Source organism: Chiloscyllium plagiosum, unplaced genomic scaffold (assembly GCF_037043375.1).
Source record: "Chiloscyllium plagiosum isolate Xiang-an unplaced genomic scaffold, Cpla_swu_hap1 HiC_scaffold_20, whole genome shotgun sequence".
NCBI lineage: Eukaryota > Metazoa > Chordata > Chondrichthyes > Orectolobiformes > Hemiscylliidae > Chiloscyllium > Chiloscyllium plagiosum.
Genome location: NW_028270158.1, coordinates 27,074,690 through 27,093,106, shown reverse-complemented (window position 1 = coordinate 27,093,106; position 18,417 = coordinate 27,074,690). Strand labels below are relative to the sequence as shown.

Here is an 18,417-nt window from a genome sequence, read left to right as displayed (position 1 = left end):
ACAGCATTTCTGGCAGCATCTGTGGAGACAGAAACAGAGTTAACATTTCATAGAGTCATAGAGATGTACAGCATGGAAACAGGTCCTTCAGTCCAACCAGTCCATGCCGACCAGATATCCCAACCCAATCAAGACCCACCTGCCAGCACCCGGCCCATATCCATCCAAACCCTTCATATTTAAATACCCATCCAAATGCCTCTTAAATGTTGCAATTGTACCAGCCTCCACCACATCCTCTGGCAGCTCATTCCATACTCGTACCACCCTCTGTGTGAAAATGTTGCCCCATAGGTCTCTTTTATATCTTTCCTCTCTCACCCTAAACCTATGCCCTCTAGTTCTAAACTCCCCCACCCCAGGGAAAAGACTTTGTTTATTTACCTTATCCATGTCCCTCATAATTTTGTAAACCTCTATAAGGTCACCCCTCAGCCTCTGACGCTCCAGGGAAAACAGCCCCAGTCTGTTCAGCCTCTCCCTATAGCTCAAATCCTCCAACCCTGACAACATCCTTGTAAATCTTTTCTGAACCCTTTCAGGTTTCACAACATCCTTCCAATAGGAAGGAGACCAGATTTGCGCGCAATATTCCAACAGTGGACTAACCAATGGTCTGTACAGCCGCAACATGACCTCCCAACTCCTGTACTCAATACTCTGTGACCAATAAAAGAAAGCATACCAAACGCCTTCTTCACTATCCTATCTACCTGCGACTCCACTTTCAAGGAGCTATGAACATGCACTCCAAGGTCTCTTTGTTCATCAACACTCCCGAGGACTTTATCATTAAGGGTATAAGTCCTGCTAAGATTTGCTATCTCAAAATGCAGCCCCTTGCATTTATCTGAATTACACTCCATCTGCCATGTCTCAGCCCATTGGCCCATCCAGTCCAGATCCTGTTGTAATCTGAGGTAACCCTCTTTGCTGTCCACTACACCTCCAATTTTGATATCTTCTGCAAACTTATTAACTGTACCTATTATGCTTGCATCCAAATCATTTATGAGGAGAAAGGGCTTATGCCCGAAACGTCGATTCTCCTGTTCCCTGGATGCTGCCTGACCTGCTGCGCTTTTCCAGCAACACATTTTCAGCTCCAAATCATTTATGTAAATGACAAAAGGGAGACAGCCCAGCACCGATCCTTGTGGCACTCCACTGGTCACAAGCCTCCAGTCTGAAAAACAACCCTCCACCACTACCCTCTGTCTTCTACCTTTGAGCCAGTTCTGTATCCAAATGGCTACTTCTCCCAGTATTCTGTGAGATCTAACCTTGCTAATCAGTCTCCCATGGGGAACCTTGTCGAACGCCTTATTGAAGTCCATGTAGATCACATCTACCACTCCGCCCTCATCAATCCTCTTTGTTATTTCTTCAAAAACCTCAATCAAGTTTGTGAGACATGATTTCCCATGCACAAAGCCATGTTGACTATCCCTAATCAGTCCTTGCCTTTCCAAAACATGTACATCCTGTCTCTCCAACAACTTGCCCACCACCGACGTCAGACTCACTGGTCTATAGTACCCTGGCTTGTCCTAACCACCCTTCTTAAACAGTGGCACCACGTTAGCCAACCTCCAGTCTTCCGGCACCTCACGTGTGACTATCGATGATACAAATATCTCAGCAAGAGGCCCAGCAATCATTTCTCTAGCTTCCCACAGAATTCTAGGGTACACCTGATCAGGTCCTGGGGATTTATCCACTTGTATGTGTTTCAAGACATCCTGCACTTCCTTCTCTGTAATATGGACATTTTGCAAGGTGTCACCATCTATTTCCCTACAGTCTATATCTTCCATATCCTTTTCCACAGTAAATACTGATGCAAAATACTCATTTAGTATCTCTCCCATTTTCTGCGGCTCCACACAAAGGCCGCCTTGCTGATCTTTGGGGGGCCTTATTCTCTCCCTCGTTACCTCTTTGTCCTTAATATATTTGTAAAACCCCTTTGGATTCTACTTCATTGTATTTGCCAAAGCTTTCTCATGTCCCCTTTTGGCCCTCCTGATTTCCCTCTTAGGTATACTCCTACTTCCTTTATACTCTTCTGAGGACCTTAGATATGCTTCCTTCTTTTTCTTAACCAAACCCTCAATTTCTTTAGTCATCCAGCATTCCCTATACCGACCAACCTTTCCTTTCACCCTGATAGGAATATACTTTCTCTGGATTTTCATTATCTCATTTCTGAAGGCCTCCCATTTTTCAGCCGTCCCTTTACCTGCGAACATCTGCCCCCAATCAGCTTTCGAAAGATCTTGCCTAATATCGTCAAAATTGGCCTTTCTCCAATTTAGAACTTCAACTTTTAGATCTGGTCTATCCTTTTCCATCACTATTTTAAATCTAATAGAATTATGGTCGCTGGCCCCAAAGTGCTCCCTCACTGACACCTCAGTCACCTGCCCTACCTTATTTCCCAAGAGTAGGTCAAGGTACATCCACATATTGAATCAGAAAAGTTTCTTGTATACACTTAACAAATTCCTCTCCATCCAAACCCTTAAAACTATGGCAGTCCCAGTCGATGTTTGGAAAGTTAAAATCCCCTACGATCACCACCCTATTATTCTTACAGATATCTAGGTTCTCCTTACAAGTTTGTTTCTCAATTTCTCTCTGACTATTCGGGGGTCTGTAAGGTGATCATCCCTTTCTTATTTCTCAGTTCCACTCAAATACCTTCCCTGAATGTATTTCCAGGAATATCCTCCCTCAGCACAGCTGCAATGCTATTTCTTATCAAAAATGCCACTCCCCCATCTCTCTCGCCTCCCTTTCTATCCTTCCTGTAGCATTTGTATCCTGGAATATTAAGCTGCCAGTCCTGCCCATCCCTGAGCCATGTTTCTGTAATTGCTATGATATCCCACTCCCATGTTCCTAACCATGCCCTGAGTTCATCTGCCTTCCCTGTTAGGCCCCTTGATTTGAAATAAATGCAGTTTAATTTCTTAGTCCTACCTTGTCCCTGCCATGACTGTTTGACTCGCTTCTGTTCTCAACTGTACCAGTCTCAGATTGATCTCTTTCCTCATTACCTCCCTGAGTCACACCCCCCCACCTTACTAGTTTAAATCCTCCCGAGCAGCTCTAGCAAACTTCCCTGCCAGTATATTAGTCACCTTCCAATTTAGGTGCAATCCATCCTTCTTGTACAGGTCACTTCCACCCCAAAAGAGATTCCAATGATCCAAAAATGTGAATCCTTCTCCCATACACCAGCTCCTCAGCCATGCGTTCATCTGCTCTATCCTCCTATTCCTGCCCTCTCTAGCTCGTAGCACCGGGAGTAATCCAGATATTACTACTCTTGAGGACCTCCTTTTTAAATTCCTGCCTAACTCTCTGTAATCTATCTTCAGAATTTCAACCTTTTCCCTTCCTATGTCGGTTCCAATGTGGACAATTACCTCTTGCTGGCCCCTCTTCCCCCGTGAGGACATTCTGCACCCTCTCTGAGACATCCTTGATCCTGGCACCAGGGAGGCAACACACCAATCTGCTTTTTTTGCTGCTGGCCACAGAAACGTCTGTCTGTGCGTTGGATTAGAGAATCCCCTAACACAATTGATCTCTTGGAACCCGACTTACCCCTCGTTGCATTCGAGCCAGTCTCAATACCAGAAACTTGGCTGTTCGTGCTATGTTCCCCTGAGAATCCATCATCCCTACATTTTCCAAACAGCTTACCTGTTTGAAATGGGTATAGCCACAAAAGACCCCTGCACTAGCTGCCTAACTCTCTTACCTTTCCCATCTATGTGACTGTATCTGAGACGTTCCTCTCTTCCTATAACTGCCATCCATCACATACTGTTGCTGTTGCAAATTCCTCATTGCTTCTAATTATCTCTCCAACCGAATCCATTCAATCTGATAAGATTCGCAACCAATAGAATTTATGGCAGATATAATCCGCAGTCACCCTTAAACTCTCTTTAAACTCCCACATTTGACAAGAAGTGCATATCACTCTATTAAAGGCCATTTTTGCTCCTTCACAATCAACAGACCCAGAAAATAATACCGTCTTATTCCTCTACAAACACTGCCCCTGGTTAAGTTAATAGTTATGGCTTAAATTTTAAGCTTAATCAAGAGACATATTTACAAATAGATATAATCAAGAAAGAACCCACTCTATACACTAATGCAGATTCTCTGTAGGCCACACTTAAAACAGCAATTAACTTATCTGATTCTGTGCTGTGAACTTTGCCCAATAATTCCTTCAAGATCAGTTGTGAATTTCACTGTTTGTTAATTTTCCCAGATGCACTCTGATGTCCAGCGATACATGAATTCAAACAGCAAAGGCAGTGTCAGTTTCTTTCTCTCTCTCTCTCCTGCACTGACCTCATCATGTGCTTTCTTTCGGTTGTTCTCCCTTTTAAAACTGCTGTTGTTTTGACTTTTTTCCAAATTTCCAAAATAATGCAACAGCATATAAGACCATAAGACATAGGAGTGGAAGTAAGGCCATTTGGCCCATCGAGTCCACTCCGCCATTTAATCATGGCTGATGGGCATTTTAACTTCACTTACCCACATTCTCCCCATAGCCCTTAATTCCTTGTGACATCAAGAATTTATCAATCTCTGCCTTGAAGACATTTAATGTCCCGGCCTCCACTGCGCTCTGCAGCAATGAATTCCACAGGCCCACCACACTCTGGCTGAAGAAATGTCTCTGCATTTCTGTTCTGAATTGACCCCCTCTAATTTTAAGGCTGTGCCCACGGGTCCTAGTCTCCCCGCCTAATGGAAACAATTTCTTAGTGTCCACCCTCTCCAAGCTATGTATTATCTTGTAAGTTTCTATTAGATCTCCCCTTAACCTTCTAAACTCTAATGAGTACAATCCCAGGAACCTCAGCCGTTCCTCGTACGTTAGACCTACCATTCCAGGGATCATCCGTGTGAGTCTCCGCTGTACACGCTCCAGTGCCAGTATGTCCCTCCTGAGGTGTGGGGCCCAAAACTGGACACAGTACTCCAAATGGGGCCTAACCAGAACTTTATAAAGTCTCAGTAGCACATCGCTGCTTTTATATTCCAACCCTCTTGAGATAAATGATAACATTGCATTCGCTTTCTTAATCATGGATTCAACTTGCATGTTTACCTTTAGAGGATCCCCGACTAGCACTCCCAGATCCCTTTGTACTTTGGCTTTATGAATTTTCTGTCCGCTTAGAAAGTAGTCCATGCTTGTATTCTTTTTTCCAAAGTGCAAGACCTTGCACTTGCTCACATTGAACTTCATCAGCCATTTCCTGGACCACTCTCCCAAACTGTCTAGATCCTTCTGCAGCCTCCCCACTTCCTCAGTACTACCTGCCTATCCACCTATCTTCGTATCATAGGCAAACTTCGCTAGAATGCCCCCAGTCCCTTCATCCAGATCATTAATATATAACGTGAAAAGCTGCGGCCCCAACACTGAACCCTGTGGGACACCACTTGTCACCGGCTGGCATTCCGAAAAAGAACCTCTTATACCAATTCTCTGCCTTCTGTCAGACAGCCAATCCTCAATCCATGCTAGTAGCTCATCTTGAACACCATGGGCCCTCACCTTACTCAGCAGCGTCCTGTCTGGCACTTTATCAAAGGCCTTTTGGAAGTCTAGATAGACCACATCCAATGGGTTTCCCTGGTCTAACCTACTTGTCACCTCTTCAAAGAATTCTAACAGGTTTGTCAGGCACGACCTCCCCTTACTAAATCCATGTTGACTTGTTCTAATCCAACCCAGCTCTTCCAAGAATTTAGAAACCTCATCCTTAATGATGGATTCTAGAACTTTACCAACAACCAAGGTTAGGCTAATTGGCCTATAATTTTCCATCTTTTGTCTTGATCCTTTCTTGAACAATAGGGTTACAACAGCGGTCGTCCAATCATCCGGGACTTTCCCTGACTCCAGTGACTTTTGAAAGATCTCAACCATGCCTCTGCTATTTCCTCAGCCACCTCCCTCAGAACTCTAGGATGTAGCCCATCGGAGCCAGGAGATTTGTCAATTTTAAGACCTTTTAGCTTTTCTAGCACTTTCTCTTTTGTAATGGCAACCATACTCAACTCAGCCCCCTGACTCCCTTTAATTGTTGGGATATTACTCATGTCTTCCACTGTGAAGACTGACGCAAAGTACTTATTAAGTTCTCCAGCTATTTCCTTATCTCCCATCACTAGCCTTCCAGCATCAGTTTGAAGTGGCCCAATGTCTACTTTTGCCTGTCGTTTGTTTCTTATGTATTGAAAGAAACTTTTACTATCATTTCTAATATTACTGGCTTGCCTGCCTTCATATTTGATCCTCTCCTTCCTTATTTCTCTCTTTGTTATCCTCTGTTTGTTTTTGTAGCCTTCCCAATCTTCTGATTTCCCAGTGCTCTTGGCCACTTTATAGGATCTCTCTTTTTCTTTGATAGATTTCCTGACTTCCTTTGTCAGCCATGGCTGTCTAATCCCTCCCCGGATAATCTTTCTTTTCTTGGGGATGAACCTCTGTACTGTGTCCTCAATTACACCCATAAACTCCTACCATTTTTGCTCTACTGTCTTCCCTGCTAGGCTCTGCTTCCAGTCAATTTTCGTCAGTTCCTCTCTCATGCCCTCATAATTGCCTTTATTTAACTGTAACACCATTACATCCGATTTTGCCTTCTCTCTTTCAAACTGCAGACTGAACTCTACCATATTATGATCGCTGCTTCCTAAGTGTTCCCTTACTTTAAGATCTTTTATAATGTCTGGTTTGTTACATAGCACTAGTAATAAAACAGTAATTGCTGCTACTGGAATTCAAGGAAATCACCTCCAGCACCTAAAATACCTCAAAAAAGGAGCAGCTGTTCTAGCCAGAAATTTTTCTCGTCCTCCATCTTGGATTACCCAGAATCCTTTTTGAGTTCAATCCAACTCTTCTTCAGAATTGAAAACAAAACATCTCAGAGGTCATACTAGACTTGAAACATTTACTCTTTCTGTCTGTGAAGATGCTGCCAGATCTGAATTTCTCCAGCGTTTTCTTTATTTCTTTTCATGTTTCCTAGTTGTCAGTTGAAAAAGGTTGACAGAATAGATGATTTTATTGTGGGTTTGGAAATTTTATCAGCCATTGTTGGCCTGATTTTCACTGATTGGCAGTGTCTGTCAGCAGATAGGTTTATAATCTCAAAACATTTTGTTGTAGTGATACAATATATCTTTGTTGTGATCTGAAGCTTTCCTTAATGGATCAGCAACTCTGATATTTCTTCATGCAATTGTGCAATTACTCCCCCTTTATTAAAACGTAACCCAATGTTTCAAGTCTCTCCTCATCAATGCGTTTAAGAAGAAGCTAGAAATGTACATAGTACAGAAAGAAACAGCAGATCTGTTATTGGGATCAATAAAGTAGAGTGAAAGAAGACTTGTATAAGCGTGAACACCACAACGATAAATTGGGTTTGATAGCCTTAACTTCAAAGCAATGGGGAAAAGGCAGAAGAGAGGAATAAATGTAATAACGCTTTCAAAGAGACAGGAGAGGCATCAAGTACCATATGGCTACCTGCTGTATTGGGCAATTCCATGTTCAATAGGAGAAAAGCTGGAAATCTTGAAAAAAGGTAAAAGGATGAAGTCCCTTTTTAAAAAAAGTTATTAAAATCTAAAGCACTAACAGAAGTAAGACGTGTTAAATCAAATTATAGATTCCAGACTTCTATCTGATTAGCTATTAAATGCTGTTACTGATTGTCAGTGGATAACATTTTCGTTCATCAGTTGTTGATTCTATTGTAACAACTCATGACTAGTAACATTGAATGGTGTAGGCTTTATCAGGATTATCTCTATGCTGTAAATAAAATCATCTTTGATTTTCTCAATTGCTAGATGTCTTTCATGTATTACAGAGATAACACTGTGTGTATGGAATGATTTTACACTATCCTGAAGCAGAGCTAAGTATCCCATATAAAAGGTTTCAGCCATGTGAAAGTTGCATGTTTTTCCTTAGCAACAAAGAAGAAAAGGATTTTTTAAAAAAACAACCATAAAAATCAATCAGTTGGCACTGGTTTCTTCCTCTATCTTCCCATCTATGCTGGGCCAGTATGTTATACAAGAAGCTTTTCTTGCATACTTCGCGATACACTAATTATTCTGTGTAAGCATCAATAATGAGCAGTGGTTTTGTTCCATGTAAAACCATAACTTCTGCTAAAGAAATTATATTTGCATTTATATGAAAAGCTATTCAGAGCAACTCCTTTAAGTAGTGTGCTGAAAGCAGTCTTCATGTGCTAACAATTATTTCATTTCACGAGCTCATTTAAAGTGAAAGATTTTATCAGAAGGGAACGGGGCATTTCTAATAAGAACATCCAGTGTCCAAACATATTCCTCGATCAAGCCTAACATTATACAGTGTCCAATGAAACTACAAACTCAATCCGTTATGAGCAATGCAGTGGTAATGTCTATTGTTACAATGTGCAATAATTCCCCAAAGGAGGATTCCATATTCCCATTTTTTGCTCAACACCGGTTTCCTTAGATGAGCCTGCCTGGATACCACTTGACATGAGTCTGTCCCGGCCATAGATAAAAGGGTGCGAGACGGGCCAGACAGCAAGACTTAAAAAAAAATCTCTTTTACAGCAAAAAGCAAATCAACCAAAGTCTGTTTACAGAATGAATTTAAATAGTTTTGACAAATTGTGGTAAACAAAATGCAGTGAACTGAGAACAAAATATAATGTGTAAAATCAATTCCAACCACCATAAATTATGTATACCAATTCAAACATTGATGGAACAGTCATCCAATTGCCTGCATTCTAATGATGCCACTACATTCTGTCAACATTGTTAGATACTGGCTTAATTTCTGCCAAAATAACCCAATTCCGCCTCCAGTTGAGATGAGCAACTTCTTAAAAAAAAATCAATTCCAATTTTCACACCAGCTATCTCACAGCTTGTATGACTAAAATTTTCACTTAGAGACTATCTTAATGATGTTACTATTAAATGAATGCACTTACTAAGGTGACTGATTTTGTTAAAAAAAAATCTGGAGTAAACCTTATATTTTGGACATTCGGAATTACAGTTACTCAAGAGAAAATAGTTAGTTGAAATATTTTTGTAAAAGCATTTGGAGTAATTTTTCGGAACTCATTGATATGATTGCATGAAATGATAAGTTTATACACGTGGTATCCACAATCCAGACTTCACAATCTCAATGGGCAAAAGACTGAAACTAAGAGTGTGAATTAACTTGTGGCAGGATATCAATTTCCACAAACTGAAGTTAGATATGAGTGTGGATATTCTTGATTTGGAGGTGCCGGCGTTGGACTAGAGTGTACAAAGTTAAAAATCACACGACACCAGGTTATAGTCCAACAGGTTTATTAGGAAGCACTTGCTTTCGGGGCGCTGCTCCTTCTGGTGACAACCACCTGATGAAGGAGCAGTGCTCTGAAAGCTAGTGCTTCCAAATAAAGCTGTTGGACTATAACCTGGTGTCGTGTGATTTTAACAGTATGGATACTACATTTCAATCTTGCATGTATGTCTTGTATTTCATGTTGCCACTTTTTTGTCACATCTTTTTTATCCACTTTTTCCATTAAACATTCCTTCATTCAGATTTATACTGGGCACCACAGGCACAGTCTGTCATGGGGATTGTTTATTGTACTAATTGAATTCTGGTTTATTGGTTATAAAGCAGAATTGGTTGGAAATGATGTAGTTTTCTGTATCTTTAGGATGCAGAGAGATTTATTATGTATTGTTGGGTTTTATAGGGTTGTCAGGCTGGGGAGGGTCATTGTCCCCAGTCCGCATTTTTCAGGCTAAAAGATTGGTCAGGAGCCTGCTCAGAAGAAAAATGGCTACCCTGCAGCCAATATACATGCAATGGGGCATTGTCTGGCTCCAGGTGAGACTTCTGTCCTATCTGGGGAGGAAGTCCTATCTGTAATCCAAGCCGCATCAATTTGCACAAACTCAAAGAAGTCGTGGTCATGGAAGCCAGAATGAAGATAAGACCGAGAGGTATCAGCTGGGCCTAGCAGGCAGGGTTGAATAGGGAAATTGAGAGAAACCAAGGTTTTAAGAGGTTCGAGGCTGTTGTGGGATCGTGTTCAAATAACGACCGGTAAGTGGCAAAAATAGCCTCTTTTATTTAGCAATCACAGCACAAGTTTGAGGCTGCAATAGAATCCCGAAATACAGTTCTTACAAGAGCCCCTTTATACTCAGGTCTTACATATATTAAAATGCCATTACTATGGTGTTGTACTTTTTATCAATAGTATACAGGGCACCCTCGATTATCTGAACGAGTTGGGCGGCATTATTTTGTTCGGATAATTGATTATTCGGTTAATTGATTCAATGCCTCTCCTCTGGGGCTTGGAGTTTTCTGTTAAGTCCGCTCCCCATTCAGGAGACTAGGCAGCAACACACTGCGCGCGTCCAACACCATCCTCACCCTTGCCCCTGCAACCACATCCAACACAGCCCCCCGCTCACCCCCAACCCCATGCAACCCCCAACCCTGTCCAACACCGCACCCCGCCTGTCTCCAACCCCGTCCAACACCACATCCTGCCTATCCCCAACCCCGTCCAACGCTGCCCCCAAACCTGCCCAACACTGCCCCTTCCCCCCGCCCCCAACACCGCGCCCCATCTCCCCCCATCCGCCCGCCCCCACCCATCCCACGTGCATCCCCCTCATTCGCCCTGCCCCCTCTTCAGGGCAGCCAGACTGAACACCAACCACAAGACTGCTGCTTCTGCTGCCTTTTTGGGGGTGGGATGGTGACACACATACACACTAGGTTTGACTACAACTATTTGTTAGGTTCCACTTTTGACCTGTACAGGACAATGTTGGAGAAATTCTCTTTGGAAGGGGGGTTTAGGGCACACTTCTGTGTAGAACTCTAAGGAAAGTGTGGAGGGAGAGGTCAGTCATTTGGAGATGGTGCCTGGGCTCCCCTCAGTCCAGGACTGTTCTCGCCAGTATTTCAGTAAGCCGAGTTCACTTTTAATCACTGTAAACAAAAAACCCGATCAGTGTTGGAAACAGGTTTTCAATGTAATGTTTCTATCGGGACCTCGAGATCTCCTTTGGATAATCTGATATTCGGATAATCAAGGTTCCTCTGTACAAAGGTTTGAGCGCCAGCTTTTCTGGGAAACACGAGATGGGTTAAAACATGTGCCAAGTGATGTTACTTCTGATGGGATTCAGGGAGTCTGTCGAGTTTGCTTGCATAATTAAGAAAGTGTTAGTATTTTTGTCTTTTAAATTAGTAATGTTAGTAAAAGTACTACGCCCAAATGCTCTTAATAGGTTAGAAATTATATCTGTACTTAATAAAAGAATAAAAGATATTAAACTGACTATTGCAGCTGGATTGTGAGATTTATTTACTATTTGTCAGTATGAGTTTCATTCATTAATGCAATTTCGTGGAAGTGCTGTTTTGTTAGTTAGTTTCTTAAAGGGATAATGGCCCAATTAAAAGGTATTTAACAGGTAATTACTAATTGGGGGATGTATTCAGGACCACGAGATCGTTGGTAAAGGCTGATTAATATTATAATGTTTCATGGAGACTTGATGGGGATGGTATTGTTCTGTATGTCACAGTTATTCAGAGGTAAACACTGTTTATAGCAGGGGCTCTTAAGGTGTAAAAATGCACTAATGAGTTTGAAAGGGTTGTTTTGATTGGAAAGTGTTTTTTTTAATTTGGATAGTAAAATATACTGCAGCATTGCGGTTTTATGAATGATAAATGAAAACTGTGTTATACTAAATAATAGGTGAGTAAAGAGTTATGAATAAATGAGCAAGAACCCGGTATTAATGAATATAGTGAGCTGGTGAGTGAGTTAATAAAGATACCATATAACACAATATCTCACAGTGTGGGGTGTTAAAAAGAGATGAACGGCAATGAGGGTCGGTGGTTTAGAAGAGGATATATAATGTGTATGGTGGGAAATGATGATGACTGCAACATGCAATAATCCCCCAAATGAGGACCCCATGCCCCCATTTCTTGCTCAACTTCTGTTTGCCTAGTTAAGCCTGCCTGGATACACTTGACATGTCCTGCCCTGGCCATGATTCCTTTAGAATCCCGACAAATGTAGAAGCAGGCTATTCAACCCATCAAATCCACACCAATCCTCTGAATAGCATCCCACCCAGACCCAGCATCCTACCCTATAAAATCCAACCACATGCAATAATGAGTTCCATATTCTGTTTAGCTAAAGATATTTCTCCTCACCTTCTATTGAATTCATAAGTGTCTGTCTCATATTTATGGTTACTACTGTTTTATAAATTCACACTTGTGGAAGCAACCAGTGAAAGAAGTGTTTATATCATGCTTTACTTGACTGCTGAATGACTCAGATTGCTTTACAGCCAATGAAATGCATTTTTGAAGTGTCTCCATGATTGTAATGTAAAAAATGCCGCAACTAATTTGCACACAGGGCAGGAAGATTATGATTTATTCATGTATGTGATCTATTCTGATGTTTCTGACAATAAAGAATCACTTTCTCTCAAAAACGTATAGAATAAAAAAGAATATAACTCAAACATGAGGTATCATTCAAAATTGTCCAAAAATGAAGAACATTCTGCTAATATGGGCCTATCAATGCTGCTTTTTTATTTTTGAAGTAGTTGTCCAATTTCTCCTAAGTATTGTTCAATACAGTCTTCAATGACACTTTCTTGAAAGTACAGTTTAGACTAGTTATGCAAAGAATAAATTTATTATAAATAATATGATGTTTTAAAATAATGTTTTTGTATTCAGAGAAACTCCAACCAGGCTGAGTTATTTCAGAGAGTTTGGGTTTATGTACCTCTTTAATTCTATGATCTGATTAATTCTGATAAACTAGAGCAAAATATAATTTAATACCCTTTTATTGGCACCATATCACATTTGGGTAATTAATCTTTATGATTCACTCTTGCAGTTTCAGTTTTTATTTGAAACCCTTAAGTTTACTGATGTGTTCCCACTATTCTCCAATAAAAGCTATGAGAGCCCACTCAATTAGATTTCAGTGTTACAGCTCACTTACAGATATCAGTTACTTGCAATTATTTTCACTTTTTTTGACTTCAGATAAGCTTTGTCTTAAATTGATTCCTTGTAGATGCATAAAGCTGTTCATCATATTATCTCTGCCCATAAAATAATGGCATGTTCTTATATTCAGAAATGCGCAAACAGGTGAACAGCGCAGAGTTAAAGAACCAACGATTAAAGGAGGTGTTCCAAAAGAAGATTCAGGAATTCCGAGCTGTCTGCTACACCCTGACAGGTTATAAGATTGATGTCACTACTGAGAACCAGTATAAACTATCGTCAATGTACGCGGAACATCAAGATGATTGCCTAATGTTCAAGGTAAGAGCATAATGGAGGAGGGGGAACATAACTTTGGCAGAAATGAAGAGAATGTTATTTGAAGTGACTGTTGTTCATTATTTCTGGCTGAGTTTAACTGTGTTTACTGCCAGATGCTGGTTTTAATTTTTCATGGGATTCTTTATTTAAGCATCTCACTGTATTGATTTTAGTTGCTCTGTGACATTCAGTGGCATAATTTAGTACCACAGCTTCTAGTTTTTTTTTGACTAGTTGTACTCTAAAGATTGCATTTCATTCTAAACCACCATTCGTGTTCAAGGTGAGCTTCTTAGAATCTGGCTGTGTAGCTCATTGAGTTAATCTTGGACTTCATTTGCCATCAGTCATTTCCCAGAGAGTCGCTGAGGACTTTTAATCTTTTAATGATTGATTATTGTATATTGTCTGTCTTGTAATATTTTGCTTAAGGGGGAATATGTCTGAGCAGAATTAGTACTTATCCATGATATGGAACCTAGTTTGGAGAATAAAGCTGAAGCCTTGCAGAGGGCTGAAGCACATGGCTAAGAGTTATTAACATCATGTAAGAATGTTTGTTCGCAAATGCAACACTTTGTCACAAATAAAACAAATTTCATTTGCTGTGTACAGCTCACATGTTTTGAATGAAGAGTAGTCTTATGGTTCAGTGAAGACCATGAACCATAGCATTTTTTTTTAGATTAGATTACATTACAGTGTGGAAACAGGCCCTTCGGCCCAACAAGTCCACACCGACCCGCCGAAGCGAAACCCACCCCATACCCCTACATTTACCCCTTACCTAACACTACGGGCAATTTAGCATGGCCAATTCACCTGACCCTGCACATCTTTTGGACTGTGGGAGGAAACCGGAGCACCCGGAGGAAACCCACGCAGACACGGGGAGAACGTGCAAACTCCACACAGTCAGTCGCCTGAGGCGGAGCATTGTGCCATATTGTCAAAGGAATGTGGTTTAAAGGTAAAATGTCTGACCAAAATTAAAGTAATGAAATCAAGATGTGAATGCTTAGCATCTGGAATGCACATCCTCAGAATATGGTGAAGGCAAGATCAATCAAGGCATTTTAAAAAATTGAATTATTATCTGAAAAGAAGCATGTGCAGGACATCGGCAGAAGACGGGGAATTGCTACTTCAGAGAACCAGCTCAGACACAGTGGACTAAATGATTCCCTTCTCTTTTGTAACCTTGTCATGATTCTGAGAAAAAAATAATAATTGGATTTAAACCTTACTAGTTTCTTAGTTGGACAAGTTATTTTGATCATAGGTCATGGAGTACCACACATTCTTTTCTAACTCTGAGAATCTGGGATGAGCCTGTATGAACATTTCTTCATGACTTTCTGAAATTGATTATTGGAATTGCATTTCAGCTGGGAAAGGAATTGAGCTTGATTTCCCTAGCTCCATTAGATGAGAGTGATGGAACTGACTTGTTCTGTTTAACAGGACAACTAAAATCCAATTAACCTGACACAAGATCTCCCAGTCAATGGCAATGCTGACGATGTTGCTACTAGTTGCAAAAACAGTTACAGACTTAGCTTTTTCAGTCCTAGCATGTAAACGATATACAGCTTGACATCCATGGGGTGCATGGGCAAAGTAGAGCCGTGCAGAGATCCCAGCAACTACTTTACAATATAGCTGTTGTATTCGGTTAAGTGTTTAAGGATCTTGAAGAGCCTCAGTGGAATGAGTGTGCAACCAACAAGAATGTAGTGGATAGATCAGGAGAGTGATTGGGAGTCAGTTGGGTGATGGATTGAGTATTGCTGCTAATCAGAATTTCACAAGAAATTAACAGAACAGCAATTCTGGGCCTGGCATCTGGGTAAGTAGCACAAACCTTGCCCAAGCCTTATTTGCATTGTGTCCCTGGTAGCACAAATCAGCTCATTGAAGTTTAAACTTTGTAGGCAAATGCTCCACGTGTGTAGGTCAATTATTTGATGACTATCACTTTGCATTGAAAGATCCAACCAAGCAGATGGAGCTGGTTCATTATCTGTACAACAACCCAAGGAATAGTTAGCGTATAAAGAAAGGATTGTGGTAAAAACAATGACCTCATTGTTTTTACCTCGTTGATTTTAACCCTACTGCGAATCCTCTTGCAAGGATGCCTGCCTTGAAGAAGTTTTCCTCCTCTCTCTACAAGAATCTCGGGGAGTCCCTCTCTCACTGCAACCCACAGGTTCCTCATTTCCCCTTCCCCCACCTCACCCTAGTTCAAAATTCCAGCTCAGCACTGTCCCCATGACATGTCCGGACTTGTCCTACCTGCCTATCTCCTTTTCCACCTATCCATTCCACCCTCTCCTCCTTGACCTGTCACCTTCATCCCCTCCTCCAGTCACCCATTGTACTCTATGCTACTTTCTCCCCACCCCCACCCTCCTCTAGCTTATCTCTCCTCCCTTCAGGCTCACTGCCTTTATTCCTGATGAAGGTCTTTTGCCCGAAACGCCGATTTCGCTGCTCCTTGGATGCTGCCTGAACTGCTGTGCTCTTCCAGCACCACTAATCCAGAAAGAAAGGATTGTGTCTAACTACTCCCAATCATTTTAAGCAAGTGCCTTCCTAAGTGAATTCTAGAAAATCATACAATCACCATCTCACTTTCTCTAATGCTGTTTTGAAGTCATTACAAAACACCATTGATTGCATACAAAGTTGTAGGCATGGAGGGTACATTTTGAGTCATGAAGAACAAAGTGGTTAAAATTAAAAATCTGAAATGAGCAAGGGAGTTAATTTAAGAAGGAAAATCAGGAAATACAAAATGACTTCCAAGCCAGGTATGTTTGTTCAGAGCATGGAAAGTGAAATTTATTCAGTTCAAAAGTAAAGCACTACATGTTGGAAGAAAGTATTGATGATGCATACTCCTTTAATGTTTTCCAAAACAACAAAGAATGTGCCTAATTGCATTTCCTCGCTGTGCTACTGGGGCCAATTTGATTGCTTAAATCTGGTGCTATGATTTTCATTTTCCTTTCATATTTAAGGATGTGTAGAGTAGCTGGTAACAACCAGCTATACATATACCATATGCATACCATTCACATGTCATTAGTAAAGAGCTGAGGACCCATTGCACTGTGCAAATAAGTATCTCTTGTACTTGACTGTCTCATGTTTAACTAAACAGGTATTGTAACAAACCGTGTCGTCTCAGAAGTGCCATTTGTTGTTCGCTGCGCATCGATTTCCCTTGATGCTTTGAAGTTAACTTTTTTTCCATCCCTCCTCCTCCTCAAAATTTTCAAGCTGTTTTATTCCAATGTGAAGTTTGTAACTTGGTGTGTAACAGACCAATTATTGCACCTAAGTCTGAAGGAGCGTCTCCATTGGGAGACATTTAATGAGCTCTGCAACCAATTTAAATCCAGTGTCTCTTAGAGCTCTGCTAATTAGATTGCACTGTTAAAGAGTTTTATCTTTTTATCCAGATTGATGTAATTTTGGCAACTTTTCTTTTTGTAGTGTAATAGAGTGAGTCGAGTAATAAGCACATGTTGAGCTCTGTGTGCTTTCGAATTTTCATATTGGATTAAAATGAATTCTGTAATTGCTCAGATGATTTCTCAACCTGTGATGGGAATGATGTCACCGTGCACCAGCTTTTGGCTAGAATTTTCTTTCTGGAAGATTCTTAAGTATAACTGAAAAATCATTATAAATTGGCATCTGAGGCATTCAAAATTTGAATTGTATGGTTTGATTTTGATTATTTCAGTTGATGATTATCTATTTAAAGAAAACTTTAAGTCAGACGACAAAATGAAGAGTGAAATTAGCACATACGGTACTGGGAAAACTCAGTTGTGGATGTCTGTTAGATATTCATAAACATGGTTTTGGGGTTTGCAACTAGCCCAGTACTGGATTAACAGATGAAGTTAAACAGAATAAAGGTTAGCTTAGATTTAGCTGGCCAAGATCTATAACCTTTTCTTGTGAGAGCTGATTAGATTTTTCTTAAAATAAATGAAGTGGAACTAACATTGTTTGGATTTTTGCACCTTGTCTAATGCTGTAAAAATATCTTCACCTAAGCAGCCCAATGGCCCACTTTTAAACCTAGCTTATCAACAATGCAAAGTAATTACTGAAATTGTGCCATTATTATCAGGTAATCACAAATGATTAATATGGAATTATACAAGAAAAGTATCCTAACCTAGTGTTGTCAGAATTGGGAACTCACTATGTCTTGGGGTAGTTAAGGTAAATAACATTGGTAATTTTACAAGAAATAAGATAAAGTGAGAAAGGCTATATTTATAAGGTAAGTGAAGTGAAGTTAATTCTGTGCAATTCTATCTTTGTCCAAACTATGTTCAACAAAATGTATGGGACAGTAATCTAACTGTATCCGAGACTCTCAAAATGTGGACTGACATGCATGCATTTAGTGGGGCTGTCCACTTCTACAAAGTAAATAGCTATGCTTGAACTCTGATCAGAATGGCCTTGAAGTAAGATTGTAATACCCCCTACTCGAGTTCTATATAGCATCCCAACATCAAGAAGCCTTAGTGCTACCTCAGCTAAATTTCTCAGCATTTGAAATGACAAGGAGTGGGCCTTGCCATGACTGGCTTATAGGTACGTGAAAAGAACTGAGGCTGCCCCATCCAGGACCTGCAGAAACAAAGGACCTGCATTTATATTGCATCATTCATGATCATCAGACATCCAAAAGCACTTTACATCTAATGACATACTTTTAGGAAATGCAACTTCTGATTTGCACACAGCAAACTAAAATCAATTACTTATCTATCTTCTACTTGAATACATCTATACTGTTCACCTTAAATATTTCAGCTAGTAGCATCTTCCACATTGTAGCTACTCTCTGGCCTTCTGGACAAAGACATTTCATCTGAATTAAATCT

The 18,417-nt window shown here is 40.5% G+C and overlaps 1 protein-coding gene across 2 annotated transcripts in view; it reads left to right on the top strand.

Moving 5' to 3' along the window:
• The window catches only part of mrm2 (mitochondrial rRNA methyltransferase 2), a 940,693-nt gene that overhangs the window by 582,809 nt on the left and 339,467 nt on the right, over window positions 1–18,417 (top strand). For both annotated transcript variants that reach the window (XM_087997732.1, XM_043711819.2), the window contains one exon: window positions 13,305–13,495. In XM_087997732.1, the coding sequence (XP_087853858.1) occupies window positions 13,305–13,495 (191 nt within the window). The remainder of the gene's footprint in view (window positions 1–13,304; window positions 13,496–18,417) is intronic.